The sequence below is a fragment of the Eschscholzia californica genome, unplaced genomic scaffold (genome assembly GCF_041429995.1).
Source record: "Eschscholzia californica isolate CP2 unplaced genomic scaffold, dmEscCali1.0.p SCAF_4, whole genome shotgun sequence".
NCBI lineage: Eukaryota > Viridiplantae > Streptophyta > Magnoliopsida > Ranunculales > Papaveraceae > Eschscholzia > Eschscholzia californica.
The window spans coordinates 47719078-47741148 of NW_028238461.1; the positions used below are offsets into that span (position 1 = coordinate 47719078).

At 36.2% G+C, this 22071-nt stretch overlaps 1 protein-coding gene and 1 pseudogene across 2 annotated transcripts; one reads left to right on the forward strand and one right to left on the reverse strand.

Moving 5' to 3' along the window:
* Window positions 1-12379: 12379 nt before the first annotated feature.
* On the forward strand, window positions 12380-14985 carry LOC147545435 (L-type lectin-domain containing receptor kinase IV.1 pseudogene; annotated as a pseudogene). Its single transcript, XR_015223635.1, has 2 exons — window positions 12380-12543; window positions 12589-14985. The product of XR_015223635.1 is annotated as an L-type lectin-domain containing receptor kinase IV.1 pseudogene (transcript).
* A 447-nt stretch (window positions 14986-15432) lies between these two features.
* Window positions 15433-16958, reverse strand: LOC147545436 (uncharacterized). Its single transcript, XM_086638257.1, has 3 exons — window positions 16686-16958; window positions 16495-16559; window positions 15433-15782 (listed from the first exon to the last, which is right to left on the reverse strand). Exons 1-3 carry the CDS (start codon window positions 16771-16773, stop codon window positions 15615-15617), a joined length of 321 nt encoding a protein of 106 aa, XP_086494383.1. The 5' UTR covers window positions 16774-16958; the 3' UTR covers window positions 15433-15614.
* Window positions 16959-22071: the final 5113 nt, after the last annotated feature.

The window sequence follows — 22071 nt, forward strand, 5'->3', positions numbered from 1 at the left end:
TTATTCCATTAATTCTTTAGTATTAACCCTTAAACGAGTAAGAAAATGAAACCATTTCACATTTATATAGCAATTTAGAAGTTCAATTTCCCTCATTGAAAATGAAACAACTCAAAACTTTTCTTACATATTGAAATTTTGAATGCAACAAAAAACTCCAAGGTTAATTAGGTTAGGGTTATTTAGACATTGACCCCCCAATTTGATGTAGATTGTTGCGGAAGCGTAAAAGTAATGGAATCCACCATTATAACAATGATAAAATACGTAAATAAACTGATAAAATATGTAAAATAAACTGATAAAGTAAAGAACAAAACGATAAACCTGATTAATAATAAACTCGATTGATAATATTCTCTGATCTGGTTAACAAAGACAGACTAGACTTCTCTTATATAGAGATTGTACTTTCCTAGATAGACTCAAATAAGGAAATAAGATAACTACTAATAATACTTTCCTTGATTGCTAAGATTCATAATTATGGAAACCCTAAATACTTAATTATAGAAACTACGTTAATGTAGCTTCTTGACCGTGAGGCCCACTATCACCATGGCCGTGAGGCCCAATAGGAAGATGGTCTCCATCATACTCCCCCGCTGCAGAACAACTTGCCCCCAAGTTGGTGTTGTCATAAAGCGGATCGTCCAAGTAATGAGGATATATATCAGCGATGTTGAAGGTAACTTCGGCGACGAATTTGAAGGCAATCCTTAGTTCCCACTTTTCACGAAAATTGACGAAAATCCGAAGAAGAAAAATATTGACAATATCACCAATTATAATGTGAAACATATATTGCCAAGATACTCGCAAAAGCAATACCAACATAGATACGTCTAGTAAATTGCGACATCGCCCGTCGTCTTTTAGTTTGACGAAAGAGGTCACATATACAACCTGTCTTGTTCTTGGAAAAACAATGGATGGCCATGAAGATTCGTTTGTATGATTCTTTGAAGTTGAAAGCCATGAAGAAATCAATAGAGGAGAAATTATTTTATGATTCGACACAACTAATTCGTCTCCCGAAATCATATATGGATCAAACAACTTATTCGAGCTTGTGTTAGTCAGTTGAATTTCTTCTTCTTGATCTGTCTCATCGAAATTTTCTTCCTCCATTATTGAAAAACTAGGATTTATTTTATCAAGAAAATCTCCTTCAACAGTATCGACCATGGTAGTCGAAAGAATTTCGGATAATTCACTTTGTTCTTCTTTTTCCTCAGTTATTGAGAAAATTTTGTTCTTTTTGTCAAGAACTTCTTCTTCAATACTATCGAACACGGTGACCGAAGTAACATTGGAGAACTGTCTACTTGGTTCAATCTTTGTCTCCACAGATGAAAAATATTCATCTAAAGGAAGAAAAACATACCTGAAGATGCTTTTCAATGTAGTCCAATCGTCTACGAATTTTTTCCCTTGATTAATGAGTCCCCATTGCATTGCATTGAATTGTTCATAGATTCTTTCGGACATATGTTGTTCGATGAGAAAAACCTTATCTTCGTCGTGGATATCTTGGTTTATGAACCAATCTTCCATATGTTGAATCCAAAAATTTATATGATATTGACCGTCGAATAGAGGAATTTTAGAAACGGTATTAATTTTTTCTGGATATTTTCGATCAACATAAAATTGTTTTGAATCTCGAAAGGGATCCCAATCTAAACGTGGAAAAAATTTCCAAAACTCAAGGAGAGATGTATCCATGAAAAAAATTTCATCTTTTGTTCCCAGATTTTTAAAGCTCTGAATACCAGCTGATGTAGATTGTTGCGGAAGCGTAAAAGTAATGGAATCCACCATTATAACAATGATAAAATACGTAAATAAACTGATAAAATATGTAAAATAAACTGATAAAGTAAAGAACAAAACGATAAACTTGATTAATAATAAACTCGATTGATAATATTCTCTGATCTGGTTAACAAAGACAGACTAGACTTCTCTTATATAGAGATTGTACTTTCCTAGATAGACTCAAATAAGGAAATAAGATAACTACTAATAATACTTTCCTTGATTGCTAAGACTCATAATTATGGAAACCCTAAATACTTAATTATAGAAACTACGCTAATGTAGCTTCTTGACCGTGAGGCCCACTATCACCATGGCCGTGAGGCCCAATAGGAAGATGGTCTCCATCACAATTAGTTTGCGATATTAGGAGTACACCCCTAATTTGAAATCTTGAATGCAACAAAAAAAACTCCAAGCTCAAGGAATCACTAAAGGTCTAAAGGAGTAGGTTTCCATCCTCTTGGTTAATTAGGTTAGGGTTATTTAGACATTGACCTCAATAAGTTAGAGATATTAGGACTACAGTCACTACACTCCTAAAATGATAAAGTGTATGGCGTTGACCCCATTCTCGTTTTTTTTTCGTTAAATATCAGTTAAGTGGTTCACGTGGCAACCACATGCGTGACTTATGAGAAAAATACCCTTCATAAAATATTTAGATTATTTAGACATTGACTCCCAACTATTTACTGATATTCGGGTTGCACCTAAAACAAAAAAACATGTTTAAGGTTGACTCTCATTCTTGGTTATTCGTCAATACCAATCAGGTAATTCGCGTGCAGTTTCGTATTCCTCTTATTTTGATAGGTTTTCAGAGATAAGTTTATGATGGAAAATTCATCCTAATCTGAAAACATAAGAATCATAGATCTCAAATTACATAATCTACAGAAAGTGACTGGTCTATGAACTCAAAGTTAGTCTGAGGACCCGATTTAAATAAGTCAGAAATATTAGGAAAATAGGCTACCCAAAGTCAAAGACGGGATCGACCCGTCTCGCTAGATATATTAGACAGGCTACCGATGAAAAACGTAAAAAAAAAAAAAAAAAAAAAAAAAAAAAAAAAAAGTGTTACCCCGTTATCCGACCGTCAAATAAGTCAGGTTGATTAGAGATTAGAAAATGTCTCAGATATATAAGTGTTAGATACAAAATCTAGTACTTAGTTTTAGATTTGTTACATATAACATAGCAAAACTCATGCAGGTTGTTGATACGCGTCCCACTTTGTCGATGTTGGACTGAAAGAGATGTTGGACTGAAAGATCGAGAATGAGATCAACTCCAGAATATTTTCATTTTGGGTGTAGTCCTAATAACGCTAAATAACTGGGGGTCAATGTCTATATAACCCATTTGGTTACGAGAACTTTATGATTGAATATGTGATTTGTCTGACACATTCGGTTAAAAACATTTTGGTAATAGATATAAATTGAGTAACAAAGAATTGAGTAACACATTCGTATATGATTAATAATGAAGATCTGGGCTGGAAGAACAAGGACTCGCTCTCATCAATAACAAAGAAGAAGGAATTGACTCGTTGAGACTTGCTGCGTCAATTATCTCTTCCGATGGTGACGGCGGTTTTTCTATGGTGGTGGCGGTTTTTCGGTGATGACGGCGGTTTTCCGACGACGGTTTTCCGGCGACAATGACAGTTTTCCAGCGACAATGGCAGTTTTCCGGCGAATGCGACGGGGATTTAAATTAGTATTTTGTATTATTAGATAATTTGTTGACGTTTAGGGTCCTTTATTTTGTGATCTTTAGGATCCTTTCATCTTTTTTCTATCTTTTTCGTCACAGTCTAGTCCAATTTCTCTCACCTCATGAGGTACTTTACATTCAAAGTTTTTAGAATTTGCTTATGTAACTCTCATGTCGCTGAACCGAGAGTTATCCATGTAAATCAGTGATTTAATCACTTATGAATGAAAATGGTTTCAAAATATATATATATATATATAAATTGGGGCCTAGTATAACAATAGAAAGAATGAGTGAAAAACCCAAAAATCTTGACCCTAATAGGAAAAAAACCCACTCAAAAATAATAATTCCAAAAAAATCCGTTTTTTGACATATGTAATTATGTTGTTAACAAGACAACATATTTTTTTCATAATTTCATTTTTACCCTTATATGTTGACAACATATATCATTGTGTTGTTATAAAATGTTGACAGTATCTATAATAATGTCTCGACTTATTATAAAATGTTGGCGACATATATAATTATATTCTTAACAACATATATAATGTATTAGTCAAAATACTATTTGTTCGTTAATGGATTTGTTAAATACAAAGGATAATATGCATAACATTTTAATTTTTGTAAAGGACAATTAAAAAATGCTTTAGTCTTAACATTTATGTCGAAAGCAAAACAAAAAATGCAGATACATTTATTTTTTCACAAGAAAAATCGAAAAATGTTGTAGCCAAAATGTTTGTGTCAGTTTGTCTATGTAAAATGCAAAAGAAAAAAATGCGAAATATTTTGGCAAAACAATGTCTAAGCAAAAACGAATTTGTTTAGAAATTTACAAATTGTTGAGACAAACTAAGATTTGTTCAGAAATTTACAAAATTATTGAGAGCAAACCAAGAATTGTTCAGAAATGTTCAAAATTGTTTTTGACGTTGATTTGGACGAAAATTTTTATTTTGGAGGTTAAAATTGTATTTTTACCTACTGGGTTTTTTTCCTCATTATTATTTAGTATAGGGCCTGATTCTCTTTAACCTCCCCATTCTGGGCCTCATAATTACCGCCCCTGGCCTCTAATGGAAAATCAATTTGGTCAAATTAGATTCACCTAGATCTATATTCCCTCTCATTTTTGTCAATACCCCAGATCACCCACCTTTACCAAAGAAAACTTCAAATAAGGGAATGTACATTGTTTCTCTCTTTCTTTTATTTTTGAGAAATGAATAAGAGAAGAAATAAAAGAAAAGAAAACTAGCACTAAGATCTGAATATGCCTTTGGTTTAAAATCATCATATAAATGTAATTTCTATTGATCTTTTCTTTTTATTATTGTTATTCTCTTCGTGTCTCTTTTTTTTTCTTAAAATTTACCATTGTGATGTATAATTTCTGTTTTTACATTTCATTTCGAATTTTTCATAGGGTCCATGGGTTTTAAGTCCAAAATAAAGTTCAAAAAAAGTTTAAGGTCCAATCTTCCCAGAAAATAGGTTTTTAGTCCTTTTCGTTTTGTAAGAAACATTGTTGATAAATAACGTGTTATGTATGACACATATAAAAAAATGAAATAAAGTATGGAAAACATGAAATAAAGTATGAAACTTTAACAATAAATAACAGGTAATTTATGAAACAAAACAAGAACTTTTAAACAGAAAAATACTGTAACTTTAAAGTCTAGACATACTTTAACTAATTTGGACTAAATATCAATTATAATTATTATTTTGGCTTAAAATCCTATATTAATATTAGGGGGGACTAAATATGTGTTTAGGGGTAGATTTTTGGACTAGGAACCTAAAAATTCTAAGAAAAACCCATCAACCCTGCTTGTTGTTAATGATTAAGTAAAATTTCGTGCAAGTGTCTCATTTAAAATTCGGCACAACCCAAAATTCTCGGCCACAAACATATATACATGCTATCCAGGGTCGTGGATGGGCCAGTGCGGGCAGGGCGCTCGCACTGGCCCCCCAACCACAAGGGCCCATTTAGCCTATTTAGTGCATAGAAGGTCATGGGTTCAACTCTCATCAAAAACAATTTTTTTGTAAGGGTTTTTTTTTACACCCAACTCTCTCACTCACTATCTAGACTTCTCCCACTTCCAAATCTCTACATAATCTTTTTTTCTTCACAATTTTTCTATATCAATCTATCTCTACAAACTTTCATTTTAAATTATGTAAAAAATAAAGCGAAGCCTTAATTTTTGTGAAATCCAATACAAAATAGGGAATATTTATTTGGATAGGACAATGATGGAGCAACACCATTCATTTGGTTTATCAATGACTTATTATAACATTTCACATGTAATTATTTTAAATTTATGTTTATTACTTCTCGTGTAAATTGTTTTTAATTCGAATTTATATAAAAGAGTCTGACTGAAATTTGGCACTGGATCCCGAAATTGTCAGCCACGGCCCTGATGCTATCGCAACAAAGTCAGATTTTATATTATATGTGGTCTTTATTAGGGTTATGTATATGGATCGGCCACCCGATCCATATAATCCGGTCGACCAACCCGGTCGGCCAAGAGAGAGACCGGTGGGGTCTCTATGTTCCAGAAGACTCCATATTATATTTAGATAAACATCATATACTTGTAATCTTTATCCTAGATTTACCCTAATTGTATTTCATTAGTCTATAAATACCTGTAACCCTCATTGTTGTTAATACACAAGAGAAATATTAATCTCTACCTCTCTCTCTTCTTTATTATTGTGAAATATATTTCTATCATTCGACTAATACTCGAATTATCTTGTTCGGATTACAATCCAAACACTCCTCCACATTCTTCTGCAATCTATAATATTCATCATAGTGACTCTCCTACTACTATACTGATTACACCTCTTCTTTCCGGAGATAACTATGCCTCCTGGTCAAGAGGGATGAAGATGGCTTTAAAAGCCAAAGATAAGTTTGGGTTTGTCGATTGTTCAATCTCTAAACCGACAACCCCAGTTGATTTACATGCATGGGAGAGATGTAATGATCTCGTATCCAGTTGGTTAGTCAACTCGGTTTCTCCTGATCTTCGTCAATCCATCTTATATGATGAATCTGCTGCTGAAATTTGGACAAATCTTTATGATAGATTCCATCAAACGAATGCACCAAAAAATTTTCAACTCAAACGTGCAATCTCTTCAATGAAACAAGACGGATTAGACGTCTCTACTTACTTCACTAATCTTAAGTCTCACCAAGATGAGCTCCAACCTCTTCTTGCTATCGAACCATGTCAATGTGGTCACGGTAAAGCTTTAATTGATCGATCTAATCAGGATCGGGCCATGGAGTTTCTCCAAGGACTCCATCATCGCTTCGCTCCTATCCGAAGTCAGATACTTCTTATGGATCCCTTCCCGTCTGTTCTTAAAATTCACAGTATGGTTAAACAGGAGGAGATCCAACAAAATCTCACCCACTCGGATATGGTCACCACCGACGCCGCCGCCTTAGCCGCCGGACAACCGTCGGGAGGACGTCTTGATAGAACCGACCGGCAAGACCGTCAACGACCGAAACGGGCTCGGCCCTATTGTGAACATTGCCACCAACATGGGCACGTGAAGGATACATGCTACAAATTGCATGGCTATCCTCCACGTACCCGACAGACCCAGCCCGCCGGCTCTGTCTTGACCGGTTCGGTCTCTGACCCGACACAACTGGGGGTGCCTTCAGCCACCACGATGACTCAAGACCAATACCATCACTTGGTTCGGTTATTTGAGAATAACCAAGCTGCTGCAAGCACCCTCCATATAGGCACCGATCCAACGGTCAACTTCACGGGTAAGTCTTCTTATATTCTTCCATGGATAATCGATTCGGGAGCCGCGAAAAATATATGCGCCTCCCTTTCATCTTTTTCGTCTTATACAAAGGCACCATCAAATTATTACGTCCGTTTACCGGATGGTTCACGTTCACAAGTTATTCACATTGGTTCCGTTCCATTTTTTAAAGATTTTCATCTTCTTAATGTCTTACATATACCGACTTTTAAGTTTAATCTTATTTCGGTTTCTGAAACCACTAAATCTCTTGATTTTGGTGTTTATTTTAACAAATCATCTTGTGTCTTTCAGGACCCAACAACGACAAGGACGATTGGACTTGGTGATCTTCATGACGGTCTCTATCACTTTCGCACGGAACCTAGGATTTTTTCATCTTTTCTTTCTAGTAGTTTTGATTTATGGCATTGGCGACTTGGCCACCCGTCTTTAGAACGTTTGTCTTTTATTTCTTCTAAATATCCATGTATTAAGAATGGTTTAATCAATAAAGTTCCGTGTGATATATGTCCTCTCTCTAAACAACCACGTCTTTCTTTTTCTTCTAGTACATCTAAATCTTCTCGTATTTTTGAATTAATACACGCCGATATATGGGGACCATTCAATATACCATCAACATCCGGTTGTCGCTATTTTCTCACATTAGTAGACGACTTTTCACGGTGTACTTGGCTTTATCTTATGCATTCCAAATCAGAAACTTTCAAACTTCTTTCTAAATTTGTGAATTACACCATTACTCAATTCCAATCTAACATTACAAACATGCGTTCCGATAATAACAATCTCTTATTTCCGTCTTTACAAACGTTACGATCCGATAACGGCTTCGAATTTCTTTCCAATGAAATTCAAAATTTTCTTAATAATAAGGGTATTGTTCATCAAAGAAGTTGTATCTACACCCCTCAACAAAACGGGGTGGTAGAACAAAAACACCGTCACATCCTTGATGTGGCTAGGGCACTCCGCTTTCAAGCCAATCTTCCACTCAAATTTTGGGGAGAATGTGTTCTGACAGCGGTATACTTAATCAATATAATTCCAACACCCGTCCTTCGAGGGCAATCACCTCATGAGATACTCATGGCCCTCCCCCTTCTCTTGACAACCTTCGGGTCTTTGGTTGTCTATGTTACGCTCACAATACCAAAATACGTCATAAAATGGATGCCCGCGCTTCTCCCGGCATATTCATTGGTTATCCTTACGCTCAAAAAGGTTATAGAATCTATGAACTCAATTCTCATAAGATTTACACATCTCGTCATGTTACTTTTCAAGAAAATCGATTTTCATTCGAGAAGCTTGATCAACAACCTTCTCGGCCATCACGACCGTTTTTATCCATATTGGATGACGGGACATTCACCTTTCCGCCTTCCGCCGTCTCTGACTTACAGGCACCCACTGTTCAGCCGAACACGGGCCTAAACGATCCCAACAATCGGCTTCAGCTGACTCCCTCTCTATCGGCAACCAGGTCTGACTCATTGACTCTAACTTCTAGTCGACTTGTTGCTCCTACTATACAGGCACCCCCATCCTCGGGTCCGCCTACCACAACCCCTGACCACACTTCGGTTCGCCCTCTGCAGGCACCCTCTGGTACGCTTGGTCAGGGATCTTCTCGGCCACTTCTGGCACACCCCTCTACGGGCACGCCTACACAGGCCCGTCTCCAGTCTCTATCGGCACCCCCCTCTTCGGGTGATCTTCCACAGGGTGTTGATCTCACCGACCAGCAGCCCGAAACCGTCCCGCCTCCTTCGACAGAAGTGTCCTCATCGATCTCTATGGGCACCCCTCCTCCTAATCAGCATCTGACACGTGATCGACGGCCTCCACCTCATCTGGCAGATTACGATTGTAACAATATCTCCCTGCCATATTCTAATTCTCGGTCGAATACCCCTTATCCCCTCACGGATTATCTCTCAGTCGCACCCTTTTCTAAAGACCATAGGATTTTCCTCACATCGGTCCTTTCACATGAAGAACCTACTTCCTTCAAAGAGGCTATGACTTCCCCTCATTGGAGGGAGGTCATGTCCACAGAAATCAAGGCCCTTGAATCAAACAATACTTGGACCTTGACTCCTCTTCCAGCTGGAAAGAAACCCATTGGGTGCAAATGGGTTTACAAAATCAAATTCAACGCTAATGGTTCAATCGAACGTTACAAAGCACGACTCGTTGCCAAAGGCTATACTCAGATCGAAGGCCTTGACTACACTGATACCTTTGCCCCCGTCGCAAAATTAGTAACAGTCAGGGTTCTTCTGTCCATTGCAGCAGTCAAGGGCTGGTCTCCCCACTAATTGGATGTCAACAACGCCTTTCTCCAAGGAGATTTAAACGAAGAAGTTTTTATGAAGTTACCACTTGGCTTTTCACCTCAGGGGGAGACACGTGTCTGCCGCCTTAAAAAATCTCTTTATGGCCTCAAACAGGCCTCTCGTCAGTGGTTTTCTAAGTTTTCCTCCGTACTACTGAAACGAGGTTTCGTGCAATCCCTCTCCGATTACTCTCTCTTTACATATCGCAGAGGTTCCACATCAATATATGTCTTGGTTTATGTTGATGACATCATAATCACAGGGAATAACAATTCAGCCATATCCTCCCTCAAATCCTTCCTTAGCTCTGCCTTCTCTCTCAAAGACCTTGGACGTCTTCAATACTTCTTAGGTATTGAGGTATCCAGATCTTCTAAAGGCATATTTTTGTGTCAACGCAAGTATATTGTTGACATTCTCAAAGACTCGGGACTCACCGCTTCAAAAATTTCCCCTTTTCCTATGGATCAAAAATCGAAACTATCTACGACAGATGGTCAACCCCTAGAGGATCCCACAGTATATCGTCGCCTTATAGGCCGCCTTATTTATCTCACTGTGACTCGTCCGGACATTACTTTCGCAGTCAACAGTCTTAGTCAATTCATGCAAGATCCTCGTTCCTCACACATGGATGATGCACACTGAGTCTTGCGATATCTCAAAGGTTCCATTGGAAAAGGAATCTTACTCTCTTCTTCTAGCCGTCTTCTGGTTTCTGGTTTCTGTGATTCTGACTGGGCTGGATGTCCCACAACCAGACGATCCACCACTGGTTATATCACAATGCTTGGGTCCAGCCCACTTTCTTGGAAATCCAAGAAACAACACACCATTGCTCGATCTTCCGCGGAAGCTGAATATCGGGCCATGGCCACTCTCACTTGTGAGCTTCAATGGCTCAAATCTCTTCTCTCCGATCTAGGGATTGATCATTCTTCCCCCATGTCGGTCCACTGTGACAATCGTGCGGCTATTCACATTGCCGAGAATCCAGTTTTTCATGAACGAACCAAACACATAGAGATCAACTGCCATCTGGTTCGTGAGAAGATTAAAAACAACTTGATTGCTCCAACATTTACTCCCTCCTCGGAACAACTCGCTGACATACTTACGAAGCCACTAGGTGCAGAAGCTTTCAAATCCATTATTGGCAAGTTGGGCATCATTGACATTCCTGCTCCAACTTGAGGGGGAGTATTAGGCAAGGGCGATGCCACTAAGGGGCCAGTGGGGGCACATGCCCCCACTAATCCAAGAGTGGCACCCTTTTCCTCCAACTAATTTTTTAGAATTTAATTAGAGTTGCTGAGTTCAAAGCAATTTAATGTAAGCCCACCAACTACATCTCATTACATAGAAGTCCAAAGTGGTTCATCCCATTTTCTATATACACAAACATCATCTTTTAATTGATAAATTGACAAAGAAAAATCAATTGTTAGTTGGACACACCTGTTTTTTATCCGTTTTCGCCGACGACATAACACCGACCGTCATTATAAGCTATTTCTATCGTTTTGTCTTTTTCTATATGCAACACTACCCGTTCTCTTTGTCATTCTCTTTCTTCTCTCTTCAACTTCCTCTTCCTCACTCTATTAATTGATGGTGGTGGCGGCCATTGATTAGGTCTCATCCAGTTTCATCTCTCTTTCTCTCTCAATGGTAGGGTTTTCAGTCTACAATTGGGTTGCGGTCATGACTTTTGCATCAGGTCGCTACCCCGGTTAGAGTTCGGGGGTAACCATCATTAGCGTCTTACTTGCTCTGCAACTGGTCTGTTGGTAAAGAACACACTGAAATCTCAATTGAAGCCAGTGGATGTGTTTACACATCAGTAATGCGCTACTAATGTAAATAACGTCTTACCGGATAGGCAAAGAGCAAACCAGTTAAAAACTCATTCAAATTTTAGTTGGGACATCAGTGACCACCTATAGGAAGATGTGTTTATCTGTCAATAAAATTGATGCTACCGTTATAACCATCGGTAACGTGTTACCAACAGGGTGTACACCTAATCGTGCGTGAGAAAATTTGCGACCACTACCATCATAACCATTGTTATCCTTAACCGTCACAAGAGAGAGAATCTATGATATCACTAAAATCAATGAATAAGATTTTATCTCGTTATTTAATTTTTTATAGGTATTAAATGTGCCCCCACATACTATTAGTCCTGGCCTCGCCACTGGTATTAGGGTTATGTATATGGATCGGCCACCCGATCCATATAACCCGGTCGGCCAAGAGAGAGACCGGTCCCACCGGTCTCTGTGTTCCAGAAAACTCCGTATTATATTTAGATAAACATCATATACTTGTAATCTTTATCCTAGATTTACCCTAATTATATTTCATCAGTCTATAAATACCTGTAACCCTCATTGTTGTTAATACACAAGAGAAATATTAATCTCTACCTCTCTCTCTTCTTTACTATTGTGAAATATATTTCTATCATTCGACTAATACTCGAATTATCTGAACGATAATTCTCACAGTCTTGAATACTTGTATGCATATGTAATATATATATAGATATATATAGATATATATATATATATATCCGAGTGACAAGGTCTATACACTTATATATAGTATGTAATCTGACCTAGCTGCTGCTTAATCTAGAGCCTCGATCTCTCATGAACTTAGTAGCACTCATTAATTCAGATTTACTTCCCACAAAGTCAATGTTCTGCCCCTCCTGAATTTGTCAATGAAAAGGTTTTTTAAGTATTTACCTTAAACTATGAGAAAAATATGTATTTGTATTGTCAACAACATATAGACATTAGAAAGAGTAAGATACTAGTTATTTTTTCAGACTACTTGTCTAAGGTATCAGAGAGGAAGTTCATCTGCCGGCCGATCATCTATGTCCTAAGAAGAATTTAACCATGTTCATCAAGCTTCTGTTGATGTTCTTCTTCTTCTTCTTTGAAATATTATTGAGTATTTCAGCTGCTGGAGATGAATCTGGTTTCATCTATAATGGATTCAAAGATACAACTAATATGATTCTTAACGGAACAGCCAGTTTTTTGCCGAATGGACTCTTGATGTTAGCAGATGATAGCCAGTACAACTACGGTCATGCTTTCTATCTTCATCCCTTTCAATTCAAGAAAAATTCATCATCAAGTAATTCAAGTACTACTATCTCTTTCTCTACTCATTTTGTCTTTGGAATAAGGCCTTCAAACACTACAACCTTTGGTCAAGGTCTAGCCTTTTTTATTGCACCTCAAAGAGATTTACCCGGTGCTATGGCATTCCAATATCTAGGCTTATTTAATACTACAAGCAACGGAAACCCCTCCAACCATGTCGTTGCAGTAGAGATAGATACCATTTATAACGGAGATATTGAACATTCTATTCGGGGTCCCCATGTCGGTATAGATATCAATAGTCTAAATTCTGTCGTGTCTGAATCGCCTATGTACTTTGATGGTACCCGGTTTAAGAACCTGACTCTAAACAAGAAGCCGATTCAAGTTTGGGTAGATTACGATGGGGTTCAGAAGCAACTAAATGTAACTTTAGCTCCAATTGATGTACTGGTGAAACCGAGTGTTCCTCTATTGAATTTGTCTCGAGATCTCTCTTCTGTTATGGTTGACTCAATGTATTTGGGATTTACCGCTTCTACGCAAACATTAGCTACGTCTCATTATATATTAGGATGGAGTTTTAAGATTAATGGAGAAGCTCAACCGCTCAATCTCTCAAGTCTTCCTGAGCTTCCTGAAATTGATCCACCCCCAAAGATATGGAAAATGGTGCTGAAAATTGGGTTGCCAATTATAGTTGTCTCATTTGTTATAGTTTTCATCATCATTATCATAAAAAGGAAGAGAAAATTTGAAGAGCTTAAGGAGGATTGGGAACTAGTTTATGGGACTCATAGATTTCCATATAAACATCTATACAAGGCTACAAAGGGATTTGCCGAGAAAAACGTTATCGGGCAAGGTGCATTCGGAAAGGTCTACCGTGGTATACTACCCGGCGCCACTTCAAAAATTGAAGTTGCCATCAAGAAAGTCTCCCATGATTCTACACAAGGAATGCAACAATTTATATCTGAAATTGTTAGTGTTGGAAAACTTCGACATCGAAACGTAGTTAAACTCTTAGGTTATTGTAGACGAAAAGGGGAGTTACTTTTGGTTTATGATTTCATGCCTAATGGAAGCCTAGACAAGTTCATATTTCAGCCACCAACATCAACAATACTTAGTTGGGGTCAAAGGTTTCAAATTATCAAAGATGTTGGATCAGGACTACTTCATCTCCATGAAGGGTGTGAACAAGTTGTTATACACAGAGACATCAAAGCTGGTAATGTTTTATTAGATGGTGAAATGAATGGAAGTTTAGGTGATTTTGGACTTGCAATATTATTTAATCATGGAACCGACGATGCTGCTACATCTAGAATTGTCGGTACACCGGGTTATCTTGCACCAGAAATGACTAGAGTTGGTTTAGCTTCGACGAAAACAGATGTGTTTGCATTTGGTGCTTTCTTGCTTGAAGTTGCCTGTGGAAGAAGACCCATTGAGCTAACCACAATGGATGAATCAGAAGAAGCTCAAGTTCTAACTTATTTAGTTGATTGGGTTTTAATTTGTTGGAGAAATGGTACAATATTACAAACAAGTGATTCAAATTTGGGAAGTGATGAATATGTAGTAGAAGAGATGGAATTGGTTTTAAAGCTAGGGTTACTTTGTTCACATACTGATCCTCTAGCTAGGCCAACCATGAGACAAGTGATGCAGTATTTGAATGGAGATGTTGCTTTGCTCCAATCAGATTTGTGGATTCTTGATACTAGTGAAACTATCAATCAAGCATTCACAAGGAGTAGACATATGGGAGATTTATACCCTTGTGTAGTAGATGACACAGAGACAAGATATCCATCACCAGACAATGATTCAGTCTAATCTTGTCAGATCTGCAGATTCTATAATTAAAAAATGATACTCTGCCCGACACATATCCGAGCGGCAGAGAGAGAAAGTATATACTTTGAGTAAGCAGGATTCTGCTAGTATATATGTCTGATAGAGTATCGTTGTTGTTTGTAATTAAGGGTCTCAACAGAGTGTTTCAAAGTCTTTCCTTTTTAAGCATGTAAATGTTTTACTTTTCTTGTACGATATTATTTGATTTGAAAGATTGGATGAGTTTTCGAGAAATTTTTCAAATGAAAATTCAATGTTGAGAGTCATTTATTATTTATGTTTGTTAATTGACTTATGTTCTACTCATTTCTTTGCTAAAAAACTTAAAAGTGTTTAATGTTCCCCAAACTCTAAAAAATTTGGATGGTAAAGTTAGTCAAAATTGGTTCATGTCCTAAAACTCAAAAAGAAAAAAATTATCATGCCCCAAACTCATCACCTTGACCTGATACTTATGTTTGCCCCGTTCCCGAAATAATTCTAATTTATTATACGTTGTAAAGGGATTCATCTTCGATTTGGTCTTATTTTGATCGGATGAGAAGACATTTAATTTGTAGAAAATGAGTTCAGTAAATTGAGCTTAAGTCGACCCTATTTAGTTCTCGTCCCTGACAAATATAAATATGAACGTTACGACAAGTTAGTGACTTAAATAAATGTAGATACCATATAAAGTTACCTGACGGACTGACAGAAAAGAAATCGCCAAATAAAGTAAGAAGATTAACTAGTTCTTATGTAGTATATATGACTATAACAGTCTCAAAGATGGTCAAATTGGTGAAATATCATTCTTGACAAATATAAAAGCGATAATATTTAACCGACCCATATACAGAATTCCCCTTATCCCCTACATAATCATTAACTAATTAAAGATAACGATAAATGATTAACTTCTCGCAGGAGGCTTAGGATCATGGTTTTTGTTAGCTCCTGCTCCTGGGTAGTCATTGTTCTCTGCTATCATCCTCCCATGAACAAACAATTCTTCTTCTTCTTTCTCCTCCAACACAACTTCATCTCCTTTTTCTTCATTACTTTCTTGTCGAATTTGAGGCTGCAATTTATCAAACATTAATTAATAATATCATGACTAGTTAACCATGATGATGGAGGAAAAGATAATTGTTCCAATTTATAACAACTTCATTTCTTTTCTCATTCACAGATCTAAGTCTTGTGAGAATATTTCAAGGCTAAGATAGGTTGGAGTACTGAGACCCAAAGAGAAGTAGAGGAGAGGAAAGAGATAATTGTTCCAATTTTTAAGAGTAAATGGTCTATTTTCTTTACTGATTGTAACGATTTATGTTGTTTTTTGTTTAAAAATTGTGAGTCTTGTGAGAGTCCCCTGCTCCCTGCGCAGGGGAGTACCACTACCATAGACCTAGATTAGAGGTGTTAGCTCAAGTACTGACTATTGAAGCTTTAGGGTGGATGGTTCGAGAAATCTTGGTTAGCAACAAAATATTATATCTCGATTTGACTTGGATGTCATAGATAGGAAACTGATGGGTCTATGGCCAACTGAGAGAGGAAGTTTGTGAACGAATGAGGCGCTTTTTACATTTATGGAGGCGCCTATACAACTTCCAAACTTAAAACCATCTCATTTTATTTTGTGGGCCGTTACGACTTTATGGTCAATTTGGGTTTTCAGTTGCTGAAACCACCCACCAAAATTTATTGAATTAAAGGAGAGAGAGAGAGAGAGAGAGAGAGAGAGAGAGAGAGAGAGAGAGAGAGAGAGAGAGAGAGAGAGAGATTACCTTCATCAGCCAATCTTGGAGAGTTGATGATGAATCTTCATGATAAACATCTAACTTAAGGCTCCCTATACAAACCACATGATTTAATTCACATAAGTTGTGAGCAAATTAATCTTAAATGACATTTATAATTAACAATTCATTTGTATAAAACTAGAAATCAAGGGAAGAAGATGAAAAAAATGACTTACTAGATAGAGGAATTGCTTTCCCCAAAGTGAAAACATAACATAATCCAAGCAAGACTATCACCAATTGAATCAAACCCCTCTTTTCCATTGTATAGTTACTAGCTTTATGTCCCAATTGATGATACTATGTTTTAGTGAGAGAGAAAATGATCTAGAGAGAGAGAGAGAGAGAGAGAGATTAAGATTTAAGAAGATGAACTTAATTTGATTATGGGTGTAGTTGAGGAGGGTTGTCCTTGTGGTGATGGTTGTTATAAATAATGAATGAAAGATACTAGAAAGTTGAATACTACTAGTAGTAAAGGGGCAAAAGTCAACTTTCATTTTATTTTTATGTGATTAAATGGATATATAACTTTATCTTCACTTGTTTTTTCCTTCTCTCAGAGCATCTCCAATGCAAAACTCAAAAAAAAATTAAATTGTCCAATGTGTCAAGACTCAATTGAGTTTCTCTTTCCTAGATGTCAATGTTGAGATCTTCAATTCAAAAGACATCTCCAATGCAACACTCTAAAAATCTAAAAATAACTTAGGTGTCATTTCCTAGATGGTTAGATTTGCTTTTAATGTTGAGTGGCCAATTGAGATCCTCAAAAGAAATCTCAAATATTGAGTTTCTTCTTGAGATATCTCAATATTAAATGATGCCACGTCATTTTGAGATCCAAATTGAGTGTTGCATTGGAGAGAGTTTTTTACAAAAAACTCAAAAAATCCTAGGTGGCATTCTAAGTTTTTCCATTTGAGTGTTGCATTGGAGATGCTCTTATACCAATAGGCTTAGAGCATCTCCAATGGGACACTCTAATAAACACTCTAAAAATCTAGTTGTCAAGTGTCAAATAAAGATTCTCTTTTCTAGTGTCAATATAGAGACACTCTACATTTGTGTTGGTCTCCAATGGAAATTTCTAAAATCTCAAACTTAATACACATGACTTTCTTCAATTCAATAGATAAAAAGTAGTTGAAAAACAAAGTTTTCTATTGGTTGGAATTATAAAGTAACACTTAGAGAGTCTCAAGTAGACACTCTCATTTTAGAGTTTCTCTCTCTAGACACTCTATAATAAATGTGTCCAACTCATAATAGAGTGTCTAACAAAGTGTTCCATTGGAGATGATTTTTTAACAAAAACTGCAAAAAGTCATATGTGGCACTCTAAGTGTTAGAGATTGAGTGTCCCATTGGAGATGCTCTTAGCCTAGACGATTACATCAGGATGATACAATAGGTGATCACACACCCATTCGCAAGGGCGGAGGCATGAGTAGACTGCCCCTTGCTGCAACCAGGAGTAGTTCTGTTATTTTTATAAAGGGATAGGGTCGGTTTAGTCATTGCAGCCAGTGGTAGGGGTAGGGTTAGTCTTGGTAGGATGAAATTGGGTGCTTCAGTTCTCGGTGAGTTGGTTCACCATCTGACCGAGAGGAATCCTTGATCCAGTCTTCATCTCTCTCTAATTTCTTTTAACATACACTTATACTCCTGTAAAATCGACCGATTGGACTAGCTTTGTCGTTTCTGTAGAATTAGTCAAATGAATTTTCTTTTCCCACAATGAGAATTAGTATGTATTACATCAACCTTATGTAAGCAAGGTTGTTTTATTTAACAATGTAATGGTTGCCATTGTTACATCCACATTGTGCCATGATGTTGATTTGAGCCCACAAACAATGACAAAAGGTAAGAAATGTTATGAAAAGTTTGAGCCCACACCTAATATAAAAGTAGGAGTTGCTTAATTATCATGAACTATGGGGATAGGCATGCACTATGATACTAATGACTCCTTACCTAAAAACTGTTTTAACTTTATAATTTTCTTTATTTAAAGTCAATCATAGACATCTTAACTTCTTATTCTTATTAGCCTACACTTTTGAAAACAACATTTAATAGCAAGAACACATGATGGATGTTCTTGACCAATAAGCTTTTATATCTGTTGTGTTCTTTTAATTTATTTTTATATTCCCAAGTTGTTATTTTTGGTATTACATTGTTTTTTGGTGAGCGGAGTAATGAAATGTTATTTCTGCATCGATTATCAGACTCCCTCTTCACATGCCAATTGTATAAAGATATTTGTGATTTTGATGGTGTGTTCTTCGTCAATGGGTAGTTGTTGCCCACCCAAAAAAAAACTTTAGTGTATATCTTGAAAGATTTTCCACTATACAAACTAATGAATCTATTTAAAGGATCTGGATTTACATGTTTGAGATTTGTTGGACTCTTTTTACTAATTCCCATGCTTATCATTTATCTAATGGAAAACAAGTTACTTGGGGACCATGGAAGAAAATTAAAGAAAGCTAATAAAACCTAAATAAAATAATCACCAAGTTTGGACTAGGTCCTCCCTTCATTCTTCTTTTTATATTTATAGATTCAATCGTATATTTGGATGAATTCATTTGATTGAAATGTGTGTAGTGTGAACGAAGGTTGTATTTTTTCCGTTTTCTCAAAGAAAAATCTCTCTTAATTTATGCAAGTCGTTTCTTCTTTTTTTCGCTCTTTTAGAATTTCTCAATCTAAATGTTTCACCCATCTCGTTTTCCATCATTTGCATCTATTTTTCTCTATCTTATACTATACTATTGTTGATATTGCTACTATCGCTGAAGCTACTACTACTGAAGCTACTGCTACTGCTGCTCATCCATCATTCTTCTTTATCTCTTTTTGTTATTAAACGTGGGCGAAAAGGAAAAGGCCAAAGGGTCGTCTACAAGATTTGGCGGTTGACTAATTGGCCGTCGTCGTGGAGTATTTTAAGGGCACTATGAAGCATAAATGAGAGCGCCTTTAGAATTCCTTTAGTTAATACGTTTGGGCTAAACGGGCTGGTCTACCTGAGTGTCTTGGGCTGTTCGACCTAGACCTTACGTGAAGCAACATTTAGCGGACCATGCTTGTTGGGCCGTCAGCCCAACCGACGCCAAAAGCAGCAGCCCTTAGGGCGAAGAAAGAGAGAATCACATTGTCCAAGAGTAGCTTAGCTATTCACCGAACACGTGTCGTTTAGACAGACGATGATGATTTGCTCGGCTGATATAAGTGACACGTGCATAATTACAGTTACCTTATGCTGAATGGAGAGCAGCCACGTGTAAAGATGGTCTCGTGCTGGCTCATAAAAAGCTGACAGTGTCGAAAAGGCATAAAAGGATCGACCTTTTTAACCACTTGAGCCGGTGAAGTGGAGCCCACTTATGATGAACTTGGGGCTCAGAAGGAACGAAATAGGAGAAGGGTTAATTGCAAGTTGGCAACTAGTTGGTGTGGACCCCACTTGACCTACTACTACCGGCATTCAGTAGCCGGTAAACGCTTTCCCTTTCCTTGAGGGAAAAGTGGAAAAAGGGTTTTCTTTTTGGGGTATTTAGCGATACCCCCTCATCCCTAATGTCTAATTAGGGATGCCCTTTTTTAATTAGATATTAGGGATGCCCCCTTTTTTGCACTTAAAAGTACAAAATTACCCTTATCTTTATTATTTTTTCTTTTTTCTTCAATTTCTTATACCTCTTTGATGTTATCCTTACCAACTTATTTTCGTTTCTCATAGTTTTTTTTCTTTTATCCATCTTTTTATAATTTACAAACAACATTTATCGAAAAATTAAAATTAATAAATTAAACCAATTCGAAATAAAAATTGTAAATTTAAAGAAAAAAATTTAACATCACATTTGTTTTCTCATTTAACGTTAAAATTGATATATGTAACTAATTTGAAGAAGACTTCTTGATATCTATCGTTCTTTTTATTAATTATAACTCGTATACATTAAAAAATTAGTAAGTTAAATTTTTTTTATTACAATTTACGATTTTTATTTCGAATTGTTGTGATTTATCAATTTTAAATTTTCGATAAAAGTTGTTGGGAAATTAGAAAAAGATGGATAAGAGAAAAATAAATATGAGAAACAAAAATTTGTTGGTAAGCATAACACTAAAAATATATAAGAAATTGAAGAAAACAAATGAAGATAAGGGTAATTAAGTACTTTTAAGTGTAAAAAAGGGGGCATCCCTAATATCCAATTAAAAAAGGGGGCATCCCTAATTGGACATTAGGGATGAGGGGGTATCGCTAAATATTCAAAATAATAGTATATCCTTTATCTTTTGACTTCGCTCAATATACCCTTCAAAGTCCCCAAATTTTAGTTGACATGATTTCAGCTCAAGATTACCACAACGCCCTCACTCTCTGGCTCTCTTATTATCTATAGACTATAATATAAGATGTATATGTTCAAAGACAAATGAAATAACGGATGAAAATTGTAAGACCTATGTATTCAAAAAAGCAAGTTAGTTATATAAAAGAGTAACGAGTACTTCTAATACAACATCCTTCGCTCATAGCACCTAATCCTATAGTTTAAGTCAGAAGAGTTACGTTTTAACATGGGCTTTTATGTTTTGTTTTAGGAAATTATGGAGTAATTTAGTCTAATCACGTGTAGATGTTATGTACATATCTTTTCCTTTTGTTCCTATAACACATTTATTTATTGTCTATGTCTATTAACTAACACTATGTTATATTGTTTCAATGCAAAACATAACATTTTTATAGCAAGATCCATTTTTTGACATTGTATTTCCAACTCATTTATATCATTAACTTTGTAATTCCAAAATTTGTTGGAAAAAAATTTTCATTGAGAAATCTTAGTGATTTGCATACCAAGATTCAAAATCTTTATGTTTCCATAAAGAGTTTTTTGAGTTTACCCCCATCAATATTACAATTGGTAAATTGAGTTTATCTCATTGGATTTGTTACTTTTGGTGAGAACACTGAAACGTGTGAAAAAAGAATATGACTACCAAGAATAATGATCGGTTCATGTGATAATATTAGCTGTAATACTTTACTTTTGCGTTAGATATAGTCATTAGTGTAATTCGTAAAGATTATTTTTGTTTATAGATCATTTTATTTATGATTCTAGTTTTCTTACACCAACGTAATCCTAGTATGTTGATTCAAATAATAAATTCAAGAAGATAAATTTAATTCTCAATTATTGTTGGAGATTCAATTACTAATTAGTGTTGAGAGCTGAGAGGTAAAGTATAAAAAAAACTGAAAATCCGTAAAAACAACAGTATGCGGCGAAAAAGACCCCATGACTCTTAACAAAAAAAAAAAAGACCCCATGACTCCATCAGGGAATGTGAGTTGAAGGTTAATATCGTCATTTAACCATGCCAAAGTTCTTATCCAAAACGAAGCACACGAGTCTACTTTTATTCATACCGACTCCTGGTTGGACAAAACAAAACACGAATGACGTCACCATCTTTGGATCCGGCACCACTAGATTTCGTGGCTAAAAATCAACTAAACTT